The following is a 20,225-nucleotide window of genomic DNA, read 5'->3' as shown; positions in this document are numbered from 1 at the left end:
TTTATTTCTGCCAAATATTTTCATAACCATGAGCAATAAAGCATATCATTTTGTCATAAAAATACGTTCCAAAAAGGTTAGGTAGAGAAGTCTAATCTTAATTTCTGAAAGCTATAGATGTTTTACCTAGATAGGATCTTTCACAGTTAAAGCTTGTGTAAGTTAAAAAAAAAAAAAAAAAGTTACCATTTGCTCCTTTCAAGCATTGCCTTGAATCACAAAGTCATCTTGCATTACACTGCCCTAGGACTTGTTAATGGCATTTATACTCAGTGCACAGCATTTTAACACCTTCAAACAAAGCATTTTTATGTCAATTTCCTTAACAGTGACACTGAGGAAGCTGCTCAGCAGCACATCAGAATGCTAGAGTAACTCAAGCCCATCAGATCTGAAAATCATTGCATCATGGTAATAAAACACTTAAGAGCATGCCCCAGGGAAAGACAAATCCGACAATTAAACGTTCAATACCAATTGGTACTACCACTTTCTTAGCACAAGTCATATTTGCAATGTTAAGATCAAAAAATTATTTCACTAACCAGAATAAGCATATTCTTAAATAGATTTTCCAATTAGTTACAAGTTTAAAGCAAATAAATAAATAAAAATACCACATGGGAGATAAATTATTACTCTTCCAAGGTATGATTTACAAGAGAATTAGAAAAATAATCATATCTATGTAAGCAATTTCTTCAAATTAAATAAACTAGTAATCCTTTTTTATGGGCATGGGGAAAGTAGAGGATAACCCCCAAATTAAATGGCAAATTCTAGGCAGTGTCCATATTAAACAATCTCTAAAAGGAACCAGGGTTCCTTGGAGAACTGGTAGATTCCAGAAAAGTACAAGATGAGCCTGGAATATCTTTGTCAGAAAGTAAGCAAGTGCTCACAGATACATAAAGAAAAGATAAAAGAACACAGGAGCCAGCTTGAAGAAGCTCTCACTGGCCAATCCTGGACAATTTGAACAATGAAATAAATAATGGTAAAATAGACCAAAGCCTACTAAATAAAATAGCAAGCTCTGTGAATAAATAAGTGTCAAAGAGAAAGCTTTTTTTAAATGATACTAGAGATTGAACCCAGAGGCCCTTTTACACTGAGCTACATCCCAACCCTACTCCCACTTTATTTTAAGACAGAGTCTCACTAAGTTATTCAGGGGCTTACAAAATTAAAGATGCTGGCCTGGAACTTGTGCTTTTCCTGCCTCAACTTCCTGACTTGCTGCCACATTGTCCAGCTGAGAAAACTTACTTTTATAATAAAAAGCCAATAGATACAAAACAGAAGAAATGATAAAATAAGACAGCCATGTTTGGGGGAACCAACAGAATAATAATTAATTCAGAAAAAAAAGTTAAATTGTAAAACCAGTGAATGAAACTATTATGCAGGACAGAACATTTACAATATCAAAGTACCTTCCCAATATACTTATTAATAACAAAGTGGGGAAAGAATTTCACAGTGTAGAAAGCTGGCCAGCTCCATCTTAACCAAGGGACCAAAGTGAGCATCCCCAGCAATGGACAAATGGAAATCATGTAATGGGACAGGAGAAAAACACATAATTTTCTCATTGTCCTATAAAAATGCATAAAAATAGCATAATCATGAGACAACATCAGATAAATCCTACATTTATGTAGGGGGTCACTGTACAACCTATCTGACCTACCCTTTTCAAAATTGCCAAAGCCATAAAAGTCCAAGAAAGACTAAGGAACTACTCTGGACTGAAAGAGACTAGAGAGCTATGGAAACAAAATGCAAAACACAATGCTGGGAAGGATGCTGGACCAATAAATGACAAATGGCAAAATGTGAATGGGGTCTGATAATCAGGCAGTGTTGGTATCAGTGTTAATTTCCTAAATTGGATGGTTATATTTTCATTACACAGGCAAATGTCAATGTTTAAAAAAAAACATATATATATATATATATATATATATATATATATATACACAGACACACACACAGACACACACACACAGACACACACACACACACACACACACACTTGCTTAAGTATTCAAAGGTGCTAGGGTGCTGCTATAGTTTGGATCTTGAATGTTTCCCAAAGGTCCACGTGTTGAAGGCTTAGTCTCCAGCGTGGTACAAATGGGAGGTGGTGAACCTTTAAGAGGTGGGAGGTCTTCAGATAATCTAGGGATACACCCTTGAAGGGAACTTAGGCTCTTCTCTCTTCCTCTCATGCTTCCAGGCTATAAAAGGTGAGTGGTTTTGCTCTGCCACATGCTCCTACCATGATGTACTCCCTCACTATAGGCCCAAAGACATAAGGCCAATTGGTCATGGACTGGAACCTCTACAACTCTGAGCAAAAATAAAGCTTTTTCTTTATAAGTTGCTTATCTCAGGTATTTGTTATAGTGATGAAAAGCTGACTGACACAGTCACCATTTACGTTCAATTAATTCTGTAATTAAAATGTTCTATACCATTCTTATACCTTTTCTATAATATTAAAATTATTTCAAAAGAAAAAAGGTATATGTATGCTATAATTATAGCTATTTAAAAATAGAACATAAATAATGGAAATAAAATTATCAAAAGAAACCACAGTGGTAAAGTACTAAATTAAATGGGTACTATTTAACTTTTGAAATTTGTTTATTGTCATATTTCCATAACAGTAATAACTTTTAAGACAATTACACATATGTTCATGTTTAATTCAACAAGACAACAGATATTATAAAGAAGCCCTCCAGCAAAAGAGAAGAAAATAGCATAATGCAGCCAATAGTCTTCACCCTATGCATACCTAAGTAGTAATTAATTTTAGTATGCACATGCTCCTCCACTGCCTAATTAACTTCCTTTCTTGAACAATATGTACAAAGAACTCTGAAAACCAAAAAACAGATACCTTGATTTAGATGTGTGGCCTCCGTAATTTGAACACCATTCACGGAGCACTGAGACCCACTCAGGGGTATGAGAGTCACGGTCCCCCCAACATTTTCAAAGACACAGTGCTCACTCTCTAAGTCAAGGCCATGAAGAACTAAGTTGGAAAAACAAAGGATAAAGGTTAACTTTTTAAAAATTTTGCTTTTGATATATTTGACAATTATTTCCAACCATTAACTTATTTTTTATTTTAAATAATCTTCCTTTTCCAAGAAAGTTTTGTAGATATTTATGTTTAATGGGGAAAAAAAAAACAACTAAAATTTAGGAGTCCAAGGTATTAACTAATAGAAATGGAGACATACTCTAATTGTTACCTTGAAGGGTCTGCCCTCATCTGTATAAGGAAACAAGTTCCTAGATGTTAACTTTCTTTTTCTTTCTTGAGGAGAAAATAGTAGAATAACTTGTTTTAACTGAATTGAATTGCTCTGTTAGATAATAAATTAATTTCTTTTATCAGCCACCTAAAGAAGGGCAGAAGGGCTCTGTGGGTCTAGGACTACTTATGAATTCCATAATTACAGATAATGCATTCCAGGAACAGAAACCCCAGGTGAACTGGGCATGGCATGGATCTCTGGAAGCTCAAGAAGATACCAGAAGCTATACTGAGATGCCTATCACCAAAACTGTACAAATCTTAGACCACACAGAGCATGCAGTTGCTAAGGTTTATGTAATTATGTATCACTATCCTGTGTTCTTCTTGTCTGAGGAATGGCCATCCCCAATATGAATGCCTGTCAAAAATAAACATACATGCTTTTAGGGAAAGTTCCTGGCAAGGTTTCAGGAGTACAGACCATGCACCTTCTACTCTCTCCATAGAATATACTACTCAACTTCTCTGGTCACGGAAAATGTATTCTTATCACTTATCATCATTAATAACTACCCCAAATGTCAAACACATAGTTCAACCAAGAGGCCTGAGTCAAGGTCTACTCAAAAACAGTTAATCCTGGGAACCTGTGGAATTGGTTTTTAGCTATTCCAGGCTCAAAGTAAATAGTAAATACACATAGGAATATGCTAGGCCTGCCTTAATAGTTTATGCTTTTCAAGAAATCAGGTCCATCTCATTTATTAATTCTTGATTTTATTTCCTGCACTTTAGGAGTCTTGTTAAGGAAATCAGGGCCTAATCCAACGTGATGAAGATGGGCCTGCTTTTTCCTCAGTTAGACGCAAGGTCTCTGGTCTAATTCCTAAGTTCCTGATCCACTTTGAGTTGAGTTTTGTGCATGGAGAGAGACAGGGGTTTAGTTTCATTTTGCTGCATATGAATTTCCAGTTCTCCCTGTCTCTCACAATGCACAAAACTCTAACTCAAATTGGATCAGGAATTTAGGAATTTGTTGAAGAGGCTATCTTTTCTCCAATGCATGTTTTTGGTGCCTTTGCCTAGTATGAGATAACTGTATTTATGTGTCTATATCCTTCCTTGAAAAGGACTTAGATCTTTTATCTCTCTCTGTTAGTATATTTTCATTAACTGCTATCTCCCTGGGATAAGTATAAATGGATTTAAATAAATTTAAAAGAGTAGAAAATATATGTAGGATGACAGGAAGGTTTTATAGCTCCATTTATTTACTAAATTAATTGTTCTATGTTATTCATCTGAGTTGTGATCAAAATTACAGATACATATTATGACCAATATTTTATTTGTTCTTTTTTATAATTACCACAACGTCAGTCACTCAAAGGAAGGTTCTTAATTAAATATGATTTTTAAAAAAACATTGAGAAGAGATAATAAAGTATTACCAATATCCTGCTCTGTTGCAGCATCTTCTCTACCAACATATGTCTGACCTTCCTGGGAAGAAAAATCAAAGAACACTTATTAGTGAAAACAAGAGAAGGGTTTGTCCACTTTCCATTTAAGCCCAGGCAACCTGATGAATAATGCTGGGGTAGGCCTCAGTGCAATCATGGCTCAGTCTCTGCAACAATACTGCAGTGGGGGATCCAGAAAATGATAACTTAGCAATGGTTAGGCTTCCATCTTGGCATGTATCAATAATTTGCTAGCATCAGCAATTTCATCAATGTTCCTGATTTAGGGAGCTTCTCCTCCAGAGTCCAGGGGGTTTCTTTGCATCTAAAGATAAGGTACACGAGAAGGCCACAAAACTCCAGTACAGTACCATTCTCCTAAAGAGGGCATTAAATTCAAGATCACAGAGACAGCCATTGATTCTGACATGGAACTCTGCCATTCAGACATGATTAACCTCCTTGGAACCAAGTCCAACAGTGGGCCACACAATTTTATAATTACAACTAGGAACCAGAAAACTGTATATAAAACAAACTCCAATTATAGGAGCTTGTAACTTTTCTTCCTCTTTCTACCTTTTTGTTCCTCACTTCCCTTTTCCTGACTCTCTAAAGCAGAAGCCAAAATGAATGACTCATCATTTAACTTCAGAACTACATAAACATGGGAACTTCAAGTGCCAGAGAATCCCAGTGAACTGCTGAAATTCCCCAAAGGGCTCAAGAACTTGTTGTATATTCTTTAATTTAATAGCTGTATTCATGGCCATAAAGCATTATAATAAACCTTGCTAGTGTCTAAAGGGAAAACTGGAAGCAAAATGAGAATGTTCCACTTAAGCAGTTTCTACCTTCAAGTGATATAAGATGATTCCAGTACTCAGAAGGTCATCATCAATGCCAATCAAATGAGGCAGTTCAGAATCCAAAACAACTCCAATCCCCTCCTTCCTAAGAGCTAGAGTTTGTTCCTGAAATCGGGAGAAAAGGAAAAGGTTACTTTGGTGAAAGAGAACATCATATTTCATATTCCTTACATTGTTAATTGATGTCTTATTTCTTATTAAAAAACTGCAAGAAAAATGGACTTTAAACTTCATGTTGAAATCCTGGCAGGTGGTAAGCAAAGTGAACCTGAAACATATAAATAAAAAGCTCAATTTAAAATTAATTAGGCTTATAACGTGATATATAACTTTTCAAGGGCAATCTCACAGCCCATTTTCCTTAGGAAAGATTTCAGGATCACCCTGAAAGATTACTACAAAGTAATCTTTCTTCCTTCTTCAGAACCTTTGCATCACTTAAATTCTGGAAGTTACCTTAACTGCATGTTTTTCTCTCTAGTTACTATGGTTAACTATGTGTATTCTTGAGAGCAACCCTTGCCTGTGCATTAGGTACCCCTGTACCACAGGTGACCTCAGTCTCCTGAATCAGCAACTTTTCCCACCTACTGGATCATTCTCGCACACATACAAATCTGCTATATCTCTCCCACCAACAACCACTATCCTGATCACCTCCCTTGGCCCTACCTCTCCCTCTAACTACCACCAATTTCTCCATGCCCTATGAGAGAAAATCACCGGTCAAATTTCCTTACACATGTGGCTCTCCAAGTTCTTCCCACTCTCTTTTTTGAACCCAGGAGGTGGTTTTAGACCTCAACCTACACTGATGCCCTTTATCTCATCCTGACTCTTGACTCTAGCTGCCATCCACATACTGGACTCTCAAAACTGCCAAGGAAGATCTCTCCCTTGGATTCTATACTTATGTATGTGTATCTCCTATTCAATACATCTGTGGGGATTTCAAACAGGCAGCTCAAACTTAACACATTAAGAAATACAACACAAACCTGTAGACTACCACATCTCAGTAAATGCCGACCTTGAGCCAAAAACCAGAGCTTTACTTTGCTTTCTTTCTTTCTCTAAACCCTATGTCTACAGTATTGATTCCTACTTTCAAAATATGCCTCATATCTAGTAATACCAAACCACCTGCACCACTTCACCCTGGCCCAAATCATCATATTTCATCTGCATTACTGCAACAACCCAGGCCATCACTTATACCCCTTGTAATATATGCATAACCCAGGAGCCAAATAGATAACAAAGCAGGTTACTCTTTTGCTCAGATCCCTTAAATCACCTCCAGTTTCACTGAGATACAAGCCCAAGTTTTCATAATGTTTTACAAGCTCAAATGCTCTCATCACCCCCTAACCTGCATTTGTCTTCCATCACTGCCCTTCCCCACCTTGCTCACTCCTATCTAGGAGCCATGATACTTTGCTGCTCCTCAAATTTGCCAGCCTGCCCCATCTTAAGGCTTGAATCACACTTTTACTTCTGCTTTTTTGACTACAGTTTCTTTTGTCATTGCTATTCCTCTCTTCCCTGAGAGCAGGGTCTCTTAATCTCCACAAAATTGACATTTATAATTTCTTTATTCTCGTGTACTAGTGGATATTTAGCAGAATCCCTGGCCACTATCCACTAAATGCTAGTAACAAACCACCCTCCCCCAAAGTGGTGACAACCAAAAACCAGACATTGCCAAATGTCCCCCTGGGGGACAAAATCGGCCCCAGTTGAAAAGTGCTTCCTTAGATACATACATAATTTGACCCATCACTACCTTCAGGTCTCTGCTCAAAGACACCTTACCTATTGTCCCATACAAAACAGCAAGTACCCACCTTCCACATGCTGATTTGTATCTCTTCTTAGCAATTATTACACATGTAGAAACTCCTCAACTAATATTTGCCAAATGAATGAGTTGATAGATCCATGGAATTCAGAGAATTTACTAGTGTGACCCCTCAGGGAAAGGGCCATATCTTAGCATCAAAACCAACTGGCCCAAAATAAAAGATTTCCAAAATCAGGTTTTTAGGGAAGTCCAAGTTGGGAAGAAGACACATTCCAGAGACCAAAGGTAAAATTTCAGTCTTGATGTTGAACTCTGATGAATTCAGACTGAGTCACACCTAAGAGCATGACAGTGTGCTCAGTGACTATGGAGCAAAAAGGAGCATGTTCCAAGCTATCAACCAGGGCTTCTGGTCATGCACATTTCTGGTGAACCTCTCCCCGGCCACCCACCATAGGACAACAATGACCAAGGCTCATCTCTATATCTCAGAACTGCACAAAACATAATTGCTATTCCTTACATTCCTGGCATGGAATAACATATTTTGGTGTCATTTAAATACTCAAACAACATGCAATCTGCCATTCCTTCGGTAAAAGAGTCAGAATTTCTCAAGCCAGTGTCAAAGCAAAACTCAAATCTTGCAGACAAGGGAGCTCCTATGAGATTCTAGGAGTGGGCAGTGAAGAGAGAAAGGGTCCTCAGGCCTTTCTCTCTACAGATATTAAGTCTCAAATGCACACCCACAGACCTGGAGTCAATAGAATGAAGGCGATGAAATGAAGTGGCAAAAAAAAAAAAAAATATGGTTTAAAAAAAATACACACATAAAAAGCACCACTTGAAAGAAAGCAATTTAATTTAACAACCATTAAATAGATACAGAGAAAATGACCACTGCATAACTTAGATTCAAGAAAAGGAAATGAAGCGTATCATTGTTCTTCAATTACTTCTCTTATCAGCCAGCTCTCATTCCATGGCTCAGAAGCTCAGGATCAGAGGTCAGAGACTTCAGTAACCTTGATTTACTATCCTGAGGCCTCTGCAAATCTTGGCTAAAATGAGCACTCTACATAAAACAACCCCTACTCCTACCTCTCAGACATCAGTAGAATTCATGCTTTTCTTTCTGCCCATGAAATTCAAGCAAAAGTGGGAAGTACGTGATTTCTTTTTCAAAGATATATAGTAGAGAATTTAATCACACAGCTCCATTTCATGAAACAATGCCCCTATTGGAAGGTCTGGTCTCTCTGAACTTCTAGAATAGTGCACACAAGCTAAGTAGCCCCGTGGCAATGAATTCTTTCAGGCTTCTAAGTCCATATAAAAAGGAGAGTGATTATTCTCATAAGTCCAGAGGCATATGTATTTTCCTTCTGAAAAAAAAAAAGTGGACAATAAACCATCTCTTCCCCCCCCCATAAAAAAAGGCAATATTTTAAACTATAACAGTTCCTACTCAAACTAGACAAATTGCTTTGGACTACATCCAAGTTTAGTTTAATGTTCTCAAAAAAAAAAAAAAACCCACTGAAAACACTTTTTTTTTTCCTTGATGTAAGTTTCATAGACTTTGAAAAGCACTGCAAATCCATAACTCTGGAGCCATTAGGTCAAAAGCATTATTTTTTCTGACCAATCCCCAATGTGGTACACACACAAAAACACATAAAGCACATACTCACACACTCTTCCAGACATATAATAGGTAAAACATGAATTAAGAGAAAATTTTTCAAGATTGAGAGTGGGGGCAGATGAATTTATGATTAATGCTGCCCTAAAGCTCTATGACATTCAAGCTGCATTCAACTACAAGATATTATAAAAGTGTCACCTCATAAAACTGAGAATGAAGGTTTAAATCATTGCTCAAGTGAAAAAGTAACTTCAGACAAAAATATCTATCACGTATAAAATATTTATTGAGTGGCATCTACTGTTGTACATAATTTATGAAACACCTCTTGGATAAGACGGAATACTTAGCATAGTAGAGCTGGCCACCGTCCCCAACTCCTGGCATGCTGAGTCCCAAAGAAAGAAACAAAGAAAGAAAATACGTGGAATTGCACATATCTTGCAATGAGACAAAGCTTTCAGTAACCAAAATTAATTGAATAAAAAAAGACACTATAGACTGATTAGAAGTGTCAAAACATAAATATTATGTTCATTACATTAGCAAATAATATACTCATCCTGGAGCACGGTGGCACACACCTGTAATCCCAGCAACTTAGGAGGCTAAGGCAGGAGGATTACAAGTTCAAGGCCAGCCTCAGTAATGTAGCAAAACCCTCAGCAACTTAGTGAGACCCTGTCTCAAAAAATAAAAAGGACTGGGGATGTAGCTCAGTGGTTAAATGCCTCTGGGTTAGATTCCCAGTATACCTCGCCCCCCCCCCAAAAAAAACACCTTTCCTTCTACCTCCAGACACTTATTCAGTTAAAATACCCCTGAATTTAAAACACTTGTCCAATTCACAATAGCTAGACTGTGGAACCAACCCAGATGCCCTTCAATAGATGAATGGATAAAAAAAAAATGTGGCATTTATACATAATGGAATATAACAAAATCATGGCATTTGCAGGGAAATGGATAGCATTAGAGCAAATTATGCTAAGTGAAGCTAGCCAATCCCTAAAAAAACAAATGGAGAATGTCTTCTTTGATATAAGGGGGGGCAACTCAGAACAGAGCAGGGAGGAAGAGCATGAGAAGATTACCATTAAATAGGGATGAGAGGTGCATGGGAATGGGAGAGAGAAGGGGAATTGCAGGAAAGATGGTAGGAGACCCTCATTGTTATGCAAAATTACATATAAGATGGTGTGAGGGGGAAGAAAAAAAAGAGAGAGAGAAATGTGTCACAGTAGATTGGGTAGAAAGAGGGCAGGGGAGGGGAGGGGGGGTTGGAAGGGTAGCAGAATACAATAGACACTAGTATGGCCCTATGTATAAACGTGGCTGTATAATCAATGTGCTCCTGCAATCTGTACACGTGGAAAAATAAGATTACATACCCCATTTGAATCAAATGTATGATATGTCAAGATCATTGTAATGTTTTGAGCAACTAATTAAAAAATTTAAAAAAAATAAAATAAAACACTTGTCCAGTGCTAGGGCTGACACAAAATCACCTATGCTGCATTCTGGGGGCTGTGGTGAGTTGCAAACAGGGCTGCCTAGATTCTGGGGGTAATCTGACTCACTAGGAGAATTCTTTGTAACCACCATTACTAAGCATTTTAGTCATCTTTTGTGCCACTGTGACCAATACGCTTAATAAGAACAACATAGTGGAGAAAAAGTTTATTTTGCCTCACTGTTTCCAGTCCATGGTTGGTCAATTCCATTGCTCTGGGCCCAGAGTGAGGCAGAACATCATGGTGGAAGGGTATGGTAGAGGAAAGCAGCCCAGGCCATGGCAATCAGGAAGTAGAGAAATTTCTGCTTACCAAGAAAAAAAAAATATAAACCCCCAGTGACCAACTTTCTCCAGCCACACCCTACCAGCTTATAATGACTGCCGAATTAATCCATCAATGCATTAATTCACCAATTAGTTTACACTTTTCATGATCTAATCATTTCACCTCTAATAGTCTTGTGCTGTCTCACACATGAGTTTTTGGGGACACCTCATATTTAAACAATAACACTGACTATTATTGCATTGAGCAGGATTCTACCTGCTCAATTATTCTTTTAATCAGAACTATATCCTTAGTATCTAGCACTGTTGCCTTACAAAACTCAATGACTTTCTTGAATAAATGAGTAAGTGAAAACTAACTGGGTTGGGCATGCAGCTTAGTGGAAGAATGTATGTTTAGCATGCATAAGGTCTGGGGTTCTATTCCCCAAACCAAAAAAAAAAAAAAACCTCATCAAGATAAAAACCTAACTTATATATTTATTTTTTCCTTTTGGGAAGCCCACCTTAGAGCTAGATTTGAGTTGAAAAAACTAGGGAAACATTGGCAATGAGTCTTCTCTGCTTTAATTAAGAGAACTCTAAAAGTGGAAATTATATTTCCTCACACTGAGTATGTTTGGTGAATACAGCTGCTGCAGGCATACAGTAATCATTGAATAGGTACTATTTACTTGGTACTATTATGAGTGATTTTTAAGTGTAAATTTTTTTTTTAGTACAAACACCCAGAAATTCAATGTTGGAATCTTTCTGTGGAAATTTATGCTATGGCAAATTATATATTGCACTAACTAGCAATGACTCACATCTATAAAGTGCATTTAACTTCTGCAACCCTGAGCAAAAATCACTTAGCAAAAGTGGGGGAGGAGTCACAAGTGGGTTAAATCAGCACATGACCAGAGGGAGAGAAAATATCAAGCAGACAGTAAGACTTCCATAAAAAATACAATTATCCTGTAGCAGAGCTACTTTTAAATTAAGTAAAAATTGCATGTGATTTTATTGAAATTTAACAGATGGCAAAGAAACTCAAATATTTGTCGTATTTCAATGAAATGTTTCTTTTTCACAAGCTATTCACTGTGTATACAAATTGTTCACGCGAGTTTTGATTTTAAGCACCATTACCCAAGTTTGCACCTGTTTGGGAGTATTTGCCTCCTTTGACACCTGAATGACATCACAGCTGTGTCAACATGGAGCCACATGTTGGGTCATATTTCCTTTCCCTTGAGATGTTGAAGACATGGCTCTGTGGATTCACAAATTGAATACTACTCAAGGAAATATTAAGCTAGTCTGACTTTTAGTCTATGACAGATAATTTGGTTTTCTGCCTGGGTGTTTAAAGAATTTTTTCTTTATCCTTGAAATTCAACAGCTTGGTTCAGATAGATCTGTGTTGAACATTTTGTACTCTACATTTTCCTGGAAAACAACATTTTCTCCTTATCTGTAGATTCAGTTCTTTTATTTACTCTTTCAATTCACAAAGTTGTCTTATTTTATTTTCCATATTCTGTTTCATTTGTTGACTGTCTACTTTAGTAACAACAATTACTCTTCTATTATGCTTTGTCCTTTATATCTTTTAGCTTCTGATTGCTCTAATATCTTGATCATTTCATTTGTGTTCACTGACATTATACAGCATTTACTCTCTTAGTAACTTGATTTTCAGTGGCATCTACTCTTTTCCTTCCATGTTCCTAATTTTATTTATTAGTCCTGTAATGATGTTGTTTCGGACCTCAAAATCTTTCTTTAGTTTGCAATCTGCCTTTTTTCATCTCATTCTGCTTTTTATTATCATCTTGCTTTGTTTATTGAACTCATGTTTCTCATTAACTTGTTCCATGGAATAAAACAATTGTAAGGAACTACTATCCTTTAAGATCTGTTTTCATGGAGATTAGAATCTTCTGTCTTTTGCATGCTGTACTTCCTTTCTCTCTCCCTCCCTCTCTCCCTTTCTTTTTCTCAGTCTATCCATTCACCCATGGCTACAGTTAGGTTTATTATGGTACTACTTCTTTTCTTTACCTTGCAGATGCTTAGATGTATCTTTCCAGAAAATCCCATATGCTCTAACACAGGAACCTTGTCCAGTCGCAAAGGATCTTTCACAGTTAGAAGGCTGAGTAAGTCTGAGTTCTACCCACTTTTCTCTAGCCAGATGCAACAACAGAGAGCTAGGGGATTTCAACTAAGGAACTGTAAAGCCTTTATTTCAGTATCTGGGCTCTGCCCTCTTTTACCAAAAGTTGTTAAATACCCTGATCAGGTGCCCTCCTCCTACTTGGGAAGAGAGAGGGAAGCAAGTCCACAAGCTTCCCTCTGTTTCACCAGGCCTTGCTTCGAGAGAGCATCAATTCTGCCTTTCACTTTGTCCCAGATCCACCATCAGTCACTGATATTCCTTCTCAATATAAATAGGAAAATCAAATTGTTCCTCCCAAGATTAAGGATTCTGAGGAGGGTTTTAGAATCCCTCCAGACTCAGCTTATGAGGTGCAGGCTTAGAAGCATCACATCTAAATCTCCCCTTTCCCTCAGTGGCCAGCACATGACCTTCCTCATCTGCTTCCTCTTAATGATTTCACAGTCACTGCTGCAGGCCTATATGTTCGTTTTGCTACTTATTACTATTTACTCCTTTCCTTGAATATCTATGATGTTGCCTCCAATGCCTCTTTAGCACTGAAGTCAAGAATAGTATCTTCAACAAGCTACAAAAAAGGAGGGAAATGGGGGAGCTTGAGATGTGTGATATTTCTTAAGCAAAAACCTAGAGGCTGGAAACATGAGCATAAACACAAAGAACCACTAGACATCCAGTTGAACTGATAAACCTGGAAACATGGTATGGAAAGCCAGGCAGATGGGTTACTACTTGATTCAAAGACTGGAAAACTACTGAGACTTCTGAAAATGGAAGTTGGCTGAGTCATCAGAAGATGAATCTGACAAAGATGTGTAGGATGGATAGGAATAAAGGGAGAAGGGAAATGGTATTAGAAAGGAAACAGAGCTTAAGAGGCACTGCAAGTAGATGGACTGTGTGACAAACAGTTTAGAATGACTGACCTTAAGAAAAGGCATTTTCAACTGTTTTATTCCTCTTAATGAGAAATATGGAAATTGGAAAGTTGCAAGAAAATCTGATATACATGCAAAAGAGATTTATTGCTAGGGAAAAAAAAAAACCCTGACATTTACTTGCAATACTTTTCATGTAGCTCAGTAAGTAGACAGTGTGTTTTTAAAGAAAAAAAACCACTAATTTGACTGGAAATTGTTGTCTAGTAACTTACTTTTAAAAAATAATATACAAATGCTTTTCTTGTCACAAGAAAAAAAAATTAGCCTGAAATCTTAAAAGCATATTACAAGCTGGCATTTTCCCAAACACTATTGTTTCTTATGTATTATTTTTTACATAGAAAGACTTTTATCTCCTAACAGAGAAATGAAATAGTTGCCAAAAATTACTGAGACTGAGAAGTCAATGAAGCAATCAACTGCCTCGACTATGAAAGTGCTTTCTACATGAAATCTGAGCAAGCCATAATGAAAAGAGATAGAGTGCCCTTCATAATCCTGCAGGAAGTAACTTTTTAATTTTTGATATGTCCCCAAAGAGAATGGTGGAGTGAATACAAATAGCATTTGCAGGCATGTTCTATGTCCCTGTAAAGCTGATAGAGAAGAATCCTTCACTTGAGAATCCCCCCCAGACCCAGCTTATAAGGTTCAGGCTTAGAAGCATTGCATCCAAATCTTCAAATGAAGATTCTTCAAGTAAAGGCTTTGTTAATCATACCATTTGAATCATAATCATGTTTTAAAATAAAGAAGAAGAAATATAACAGTTTATGAAAGTTAAGAACAAATGCACCATGGATTAGCCTGTATTAAAACTAGGCTCTTGGAAGGAAAAGGCCCAGGTGGGAAGGCAGATAGCAATCCATGTGCTGAAAAAGAGAACAAGAATCAAGTGGGTCAACCTGGAGTCACCCTTTACCTCTCTCTCAGTCTCAAACCACACAACCAGACCATCAGTGAGTCAGACTGGCTCTATTTGCATGATGTGGCCTGAATTACCCACAACTTCCTGTCTCTACTGATGGTCTCAGCTAGCTCCCTCTTCTACCTGGAATCTCTGCTGATCTTTCTGCTTCTTCTCTTGTTACCCTACAATCTATTCACTATACGGCAGCCAGAGGCATCTTTTCAAAACCTCAAGAGACCAGGGGTAAAACCCTACAGTGGTTTCCCAATGCATTTAGAATTAAGATGGCCTCCACATCTCACTTAATTTCTCCCCACCCACCCCTCTGACTTCATCCTCCCTCCACATGCCTTACAATACTCCAGACACAGAGGCTCCTCATTCATATTGTGAAGCCCCCTCCAAGTGTAGTTCTGTTTACCTGGGCGATTCCCCTTGACCCCAGTTGCCCGTGGCTTGTCCTTCTTGTTAATCTGCCCTTTTCACACACACTGCCTCTTCTCTTAGGGATCAGAGACACCAGTGAGAGACGAATGAGATCCTTACTCAGATGATGTTTACCTCCTTTGCAGGCACACTCTATATTCTACATGGCTCACTATTTTCAGAGCACTCAAGGCTATCAAAATTATCTCATACAATGATTTACTGTCTGTCTGCCCCTCCAGAAAGCAAACAGTGGGTCTAGATCAACATTTCAGCCCAGGGAAGACTGATCAGGATGTGGTCAGTGAGGAACAAACCACAGAACAGTCTCTGTTTCAGTAAGTGGCCAAGACTGTCTCTATCAGTCCTGTTTTTATTCTCCTTCCCAGGCAAAAGCAGCTCTTAAACCCCAAAACAATAATTAAAATAGCCAAAGTTAGAATCTAATAAGGGAAACTTGCTTAAATGTTATCATTTGATTCTCAATGACTAGCATCCCAATTTAATATGTCTAGAAAAATGTGTAGCTAGCATTGCTAAGTTGATATAGGATCAGCACCAACTGTATCATAGAAATTGAACTAGGAATGCAAAAGGCTTGCTTTTTCTATAGCTTTGAAACAACTCATAATTATCATGCCTATGGTAAAAAGAAGCACATTTGACAGAAGGTAACTAAGATTCACAAGGGCAAGAGAATGATCTGGCTCCCACCTACCCTATGGTACTAACAAACCAAAATTCCTGGCATACTGGAAATCAGCCCCCAACCAGTAAATATAATTAATATTGTCCTTTTAATGAACAGAAACTCTTGGGGCAGTTAAATTTCCACTAGAGTTCTCACTGCAAAAACATCATTCTTTATTTAAACACTACACGCTAACTGTTGGCATGCAATTCAGAGAAGATGCTGTGTAGATCTTTTTGATGAAACAGTCCTCTTTGCTGAGCAAATCATCCAGATGTCGGTATTTAAATTATGCAAAGTACATAATACCAATTAAAGAAATTATGTGTGAAAATATGCAGGAGCAAATTTCCTCACATTAATATTTAACTAGACTTTTTAAGTAGAGCAAGATCTTATGATCACAAGTACTTTAGTATATTTGACCTAAATGGAAGCTGAAAATATCTAGAAGGGTTCATCAGACAGTTCTACAAGGGCATTTCCTATGTAGTAGAAATTTTACCATATGGACAGTAAACGAAAGATTCTTTTAAGTGGAATGTTGTATCGCAGAAGGCATCAGTGTAACAATGGCCTTTAACTCTGGTCTAAAAGCTGACCTGCTCTTATTTCTCACCTACCAAAATATGCAAGCTCATCTCTATTTCCCAGCCTTTGCTCCAGGGAAAAAAGTAGCTCTCCTGTTCCCAATCTGACCTTTCCTTCCCCTCCCTCAGGAAACAGTTGGACTCTGTTCTGATCCACTGAGGCCCTTTCCTCTGCATTGACCACAGCTTCTGGCCTAATTACTTGGATCTTAGTTATACATAAACCAGTGACTTTTATGTTCATACCTCACTAGTTTCTTCTGCTAGACCAGTGGATTATCCAAGGAGCTTTCAAAAAGTACTATGCCAAAGCCCATCCCTGGTCCTTTAAATGAGTACGTCAAGGAAAGGGACTGGGGAAAAGGTTGTTTTTTGTTTTTGTTTTGCTTTAAACTCCCAGGTATTCTGCATCCAGGATTGAGCCATAAGTCTGTATTCTCCAAACAATCAACATGTCTATTCTGCTGTGTGCATTTTGTGATTCCTCAAAAGGACAAATAATGGGACATAACTCCCTCATTCCTCAGTTGGCCTCTTCTATGATTCACTTGACCAATGGCTAAAGAGCATCTGCTAATTGTCAGCTACTAAATTAGGGATATATTGGTGTGTGAAACACACACAGTCCTACATGTTATCTATACCTACAACTTTAGATCTGGATCTATATCTACTTATATGTAAAGATACACCCATGTTATATCAACATATCTATAGGTATATCTAGGCATCAATGTAGTAATCTTTAAATAGACTTATCTATGTTTACTGAGTTAGCTTTACATTGCTGTGACCAAAAATACCTGACAAGACCAACTTAGAAAAGGAAAGGTTTATTCTGGCTCATGATTTCAGAGGTTCATTCCATGGACAACTCTATTACTCTGGGCCCAAGGTGAGGCAGAACATCATAGCAGAAGGCTGTGTAGAGGAGGTAGGTCACTGGGCAGAGGAAGCGTCCTAGAAATGTTCATATTCCTTGCAGCCCCTACACACACACACACACACACACACACACACACACACACACACACACCTCTCTCTCTCTCTCTCTCCTCTCCTCTCCTCTCTTCTCCCCCTTCCCCTCTCTGCTTCATGGCCAATATGACACAAACAGCTTTCCTCCATTGCTGTCCTTCTACCATGGCATTCTGTATCACTTCAGGTCAAAAGCAGTAGTGCACCAACCATGGACTGAACTTCTGAAACTGTGAGCCAAAATAAACTTTTTCTCCTTTAAGTTGGTCATGTCAGGTGTTTTGGTCACACTGATGAAAACCTAACACATACAGAAATTGGCCCTGAGAAGTGAGGGCGTGACCATGAATAAACTGTCATTCAGAAATCCCTAGATCTGGATGGCAGGGGAAGTTTGGAAAAGTTCGGAGATACAGGTTAGAGAAGCCTTAGAATGTTGTAAAGAGAAATTAATGGGCAATTCTGGTGGGAGCACAGAAAAGCAGAAGGCTAATGGGAGTGCAGGCAGTAAAGACTGTGCTCATGAAGTTTCAGAGGGAAACAGGGACTCTATTGGAAATTGGACTGGACGGCATTCATGTTATATTGTGGTTAAAAAAAAAAAACAAACAAAAAAATTGCCTGCATTATGCCCATGGCCTGAGACTATATGAGGACAAATTTAAAGGTGATAAATTAATCTGGTAGAGGAAATTTCAAGGTAGCACAGCATCCAGGCATGGCGTGGATATTATGAGAATAAGGAGCAAACAGGAGAGAGAAAAATTTGAAAAGCTTGCAATTTGACCAGAAAAGTGCATGCATGCAAAACTGGGGCCAAGAAAGGTGTAGTTGTTGAAGAAATTACTACCACTAAAGAGAAGTTAAGCACTTTGTACAGAGGCTATAGGAAAAATAACTTGAGAGCATCTCAGGAATCAGCAAGACCACACCCTCTGCAGGATCAAAGGAATAAAAGTGAAAACTCACTTAAGAGACCACCACGGAGGCACCCTGCCGCAGTCCAGGTGCAGTAAAATAACCGGGGGATGACGAGCAACTTGTGTACATTGATACAGCAGGAGTGGGAGCCGTCTATTGTAGGACAGGAGGGGTATATATACATTACACACAGCTTATCTTAATTAACATAAACTAGATACAGCAGTCAACCAATAAGGAATCTCCACACTTAATGGCTTGCTGGTGTTACTTCACAAACCACTCCCTCCGGCAAAATGTCACGCGCCATCCTGACTTGTTTACAGACTCTAACAGCACTCTGCTTACACAGGGTACCCAGAAAGTTGATTCCTCAAGATTCAAATCACCATGCTCAACCACCCAGGCAATCAGAGGCTGCTGCAGCCATGGTCCAAGAAAGCCCAGGAATGCAGGAACAGTGTATATATTATATATATACATATATATGTATATATAATATATGCACATACATACATCTACAAACATACATATACACACGTGTGTGTGTGTGTGTGTGTGTGTGTGTGTGTGTATAAATGCAGAAATTTTCAGAGGTAGAATGATTAGACTATGAGAGCTATAATTTAATTGGTCCATCTTAGTATGAATAGACTAACTGGGTGGTAACTGCAGGCAGGTGGGGCATGGTTAGAGGAGGTGGGTCATTGGGCCATGCCCTGGAAGGGTTCATCTTCCCTGCAGTCCCCTCTCTCTACTTCCCAGCCACCATGAGGTAAGCAGATTTCCTTCACAATCCCACCTTCTGAAGTGAGGTTCTGCCTCACCTTGGGCCCAAATAATGGAGTCAGCTAACCATGGATTGAACCTCTGAAACTATGAGACCAAAATAAATATTTCCTACTACTCTAAATTGTTCTCCTTCAGCATTTTGGTCATAGAAAACATAGCATATCTATCAATGTTATAGATTATAGATATTATCATTAACATCCATCTCTTGTTATCTTTCATTAGCATAAATAATCAGAATTACCAAAAAACAAACATAAACCCTGAAATCTACAGCCAGTATTTTGGTTCATCCAAAAAGCTAAGGTCCAGGTATATGACCATTTTAAATACTATTTAATTCAACAAATCCTAAGTCATGCGGAATTTGGATAGACTTCCATAGCTATGGCAAAATGCAGCTCCACTGGGCGAGCCTAGACACTAGCAGACTGCCAATGTCTAGTTATAGATTGCATGTCCTTGCCCCTGAATTTCACTTAATAACTCAGTGAAGCACACCAGGAAATAAAATGGAGTGCCATAGGAACACTGGGAGGTGTCTGTTTCCAAACTGTCATAAGAAAAGCTATTGCTTTCTTCCTTTGGGCAATATAATAAATTAGCTTAATGTCCACTCTTCAGGGGACTCAGTACCATTAGATCCACCCTACAAAGGCAGAAGCCAAAGTCAGATGGCAATTCCAGTGTCCAGGATCCCAATTACCCCACAGATTAATATTTGGAAAGGTCTATAACCAGTAAGAAAAAGGGGGCTCAGTGTAATTGCCCAGAAATGTTACAGATGAAAAGCACACTGTTGGATTTCAGAGTAGTACTGTAGAGCAGGTAAACTACCAAGGCCCACTGAGTTTTAGACATAAGGCAACTGAGACTTTAAAGGAATAACATCATCTTCTGAAACCATGAGCTACTCAGGTGGTTGCTAAACTCAG

At 38.2% G+C, this 20,225-nt stretch overlaps 1 protein-coding gene across 15 annotated transcripts in view; it reads right to left on the bottom strand.

The window, feature by feature from the left end:
• Positions 1-20,225, bottom strand: part of Kif16b (kinesin family member 16B) — a 281,133-nt gene that overhangs the window by 143,556 nt on the left and 117,352 nt on the right. For all 15 annotated transcript variants that reach the window (XR_013439536.1, XM_078051371.1, XM_078051369.1 and 12 more), the window contains 3 exons: positions 5,601-5,720; positions 4,735-4,786; positions 2,915-3,052 (listed from right to left, as the gene is read on the bottom strand). Coding sequence is in view for 14 of the 15 variants with exons in the window: in XM_078051371.1 (XP_077907497.1) it covers positions 2,915-3,052; positions 4,735-4,786; positions 5,601-5,720 (310 nt within the window). In the remaining variant the exon portion in view is untranslated. The remainder of the gene's footprint in view (positions 1-2,914; positions 3,053-4,734; positions 4,787-5,600; positions 5,721-20,225) is intronic.

This window comes from Ictidomys tridecemlineatus, chromosome 5, assembly GCF_052094955.1.
Source record: "Ictidomys tridecemlineatus isolate mIctTri1 chromosome 5, mIctTri1.hap1, whole genome shotgun sequence".
Taxonomy (NCBI): Eukaryota; Metazoa; Chordata; class Mammalia; order Rodentia; family Sciuridae; genus Ictidomys; species Ictidomys tridecemlineatus.
This window is presented reverse-complemented; position numbering and strand designations above follow the sequence as displayed.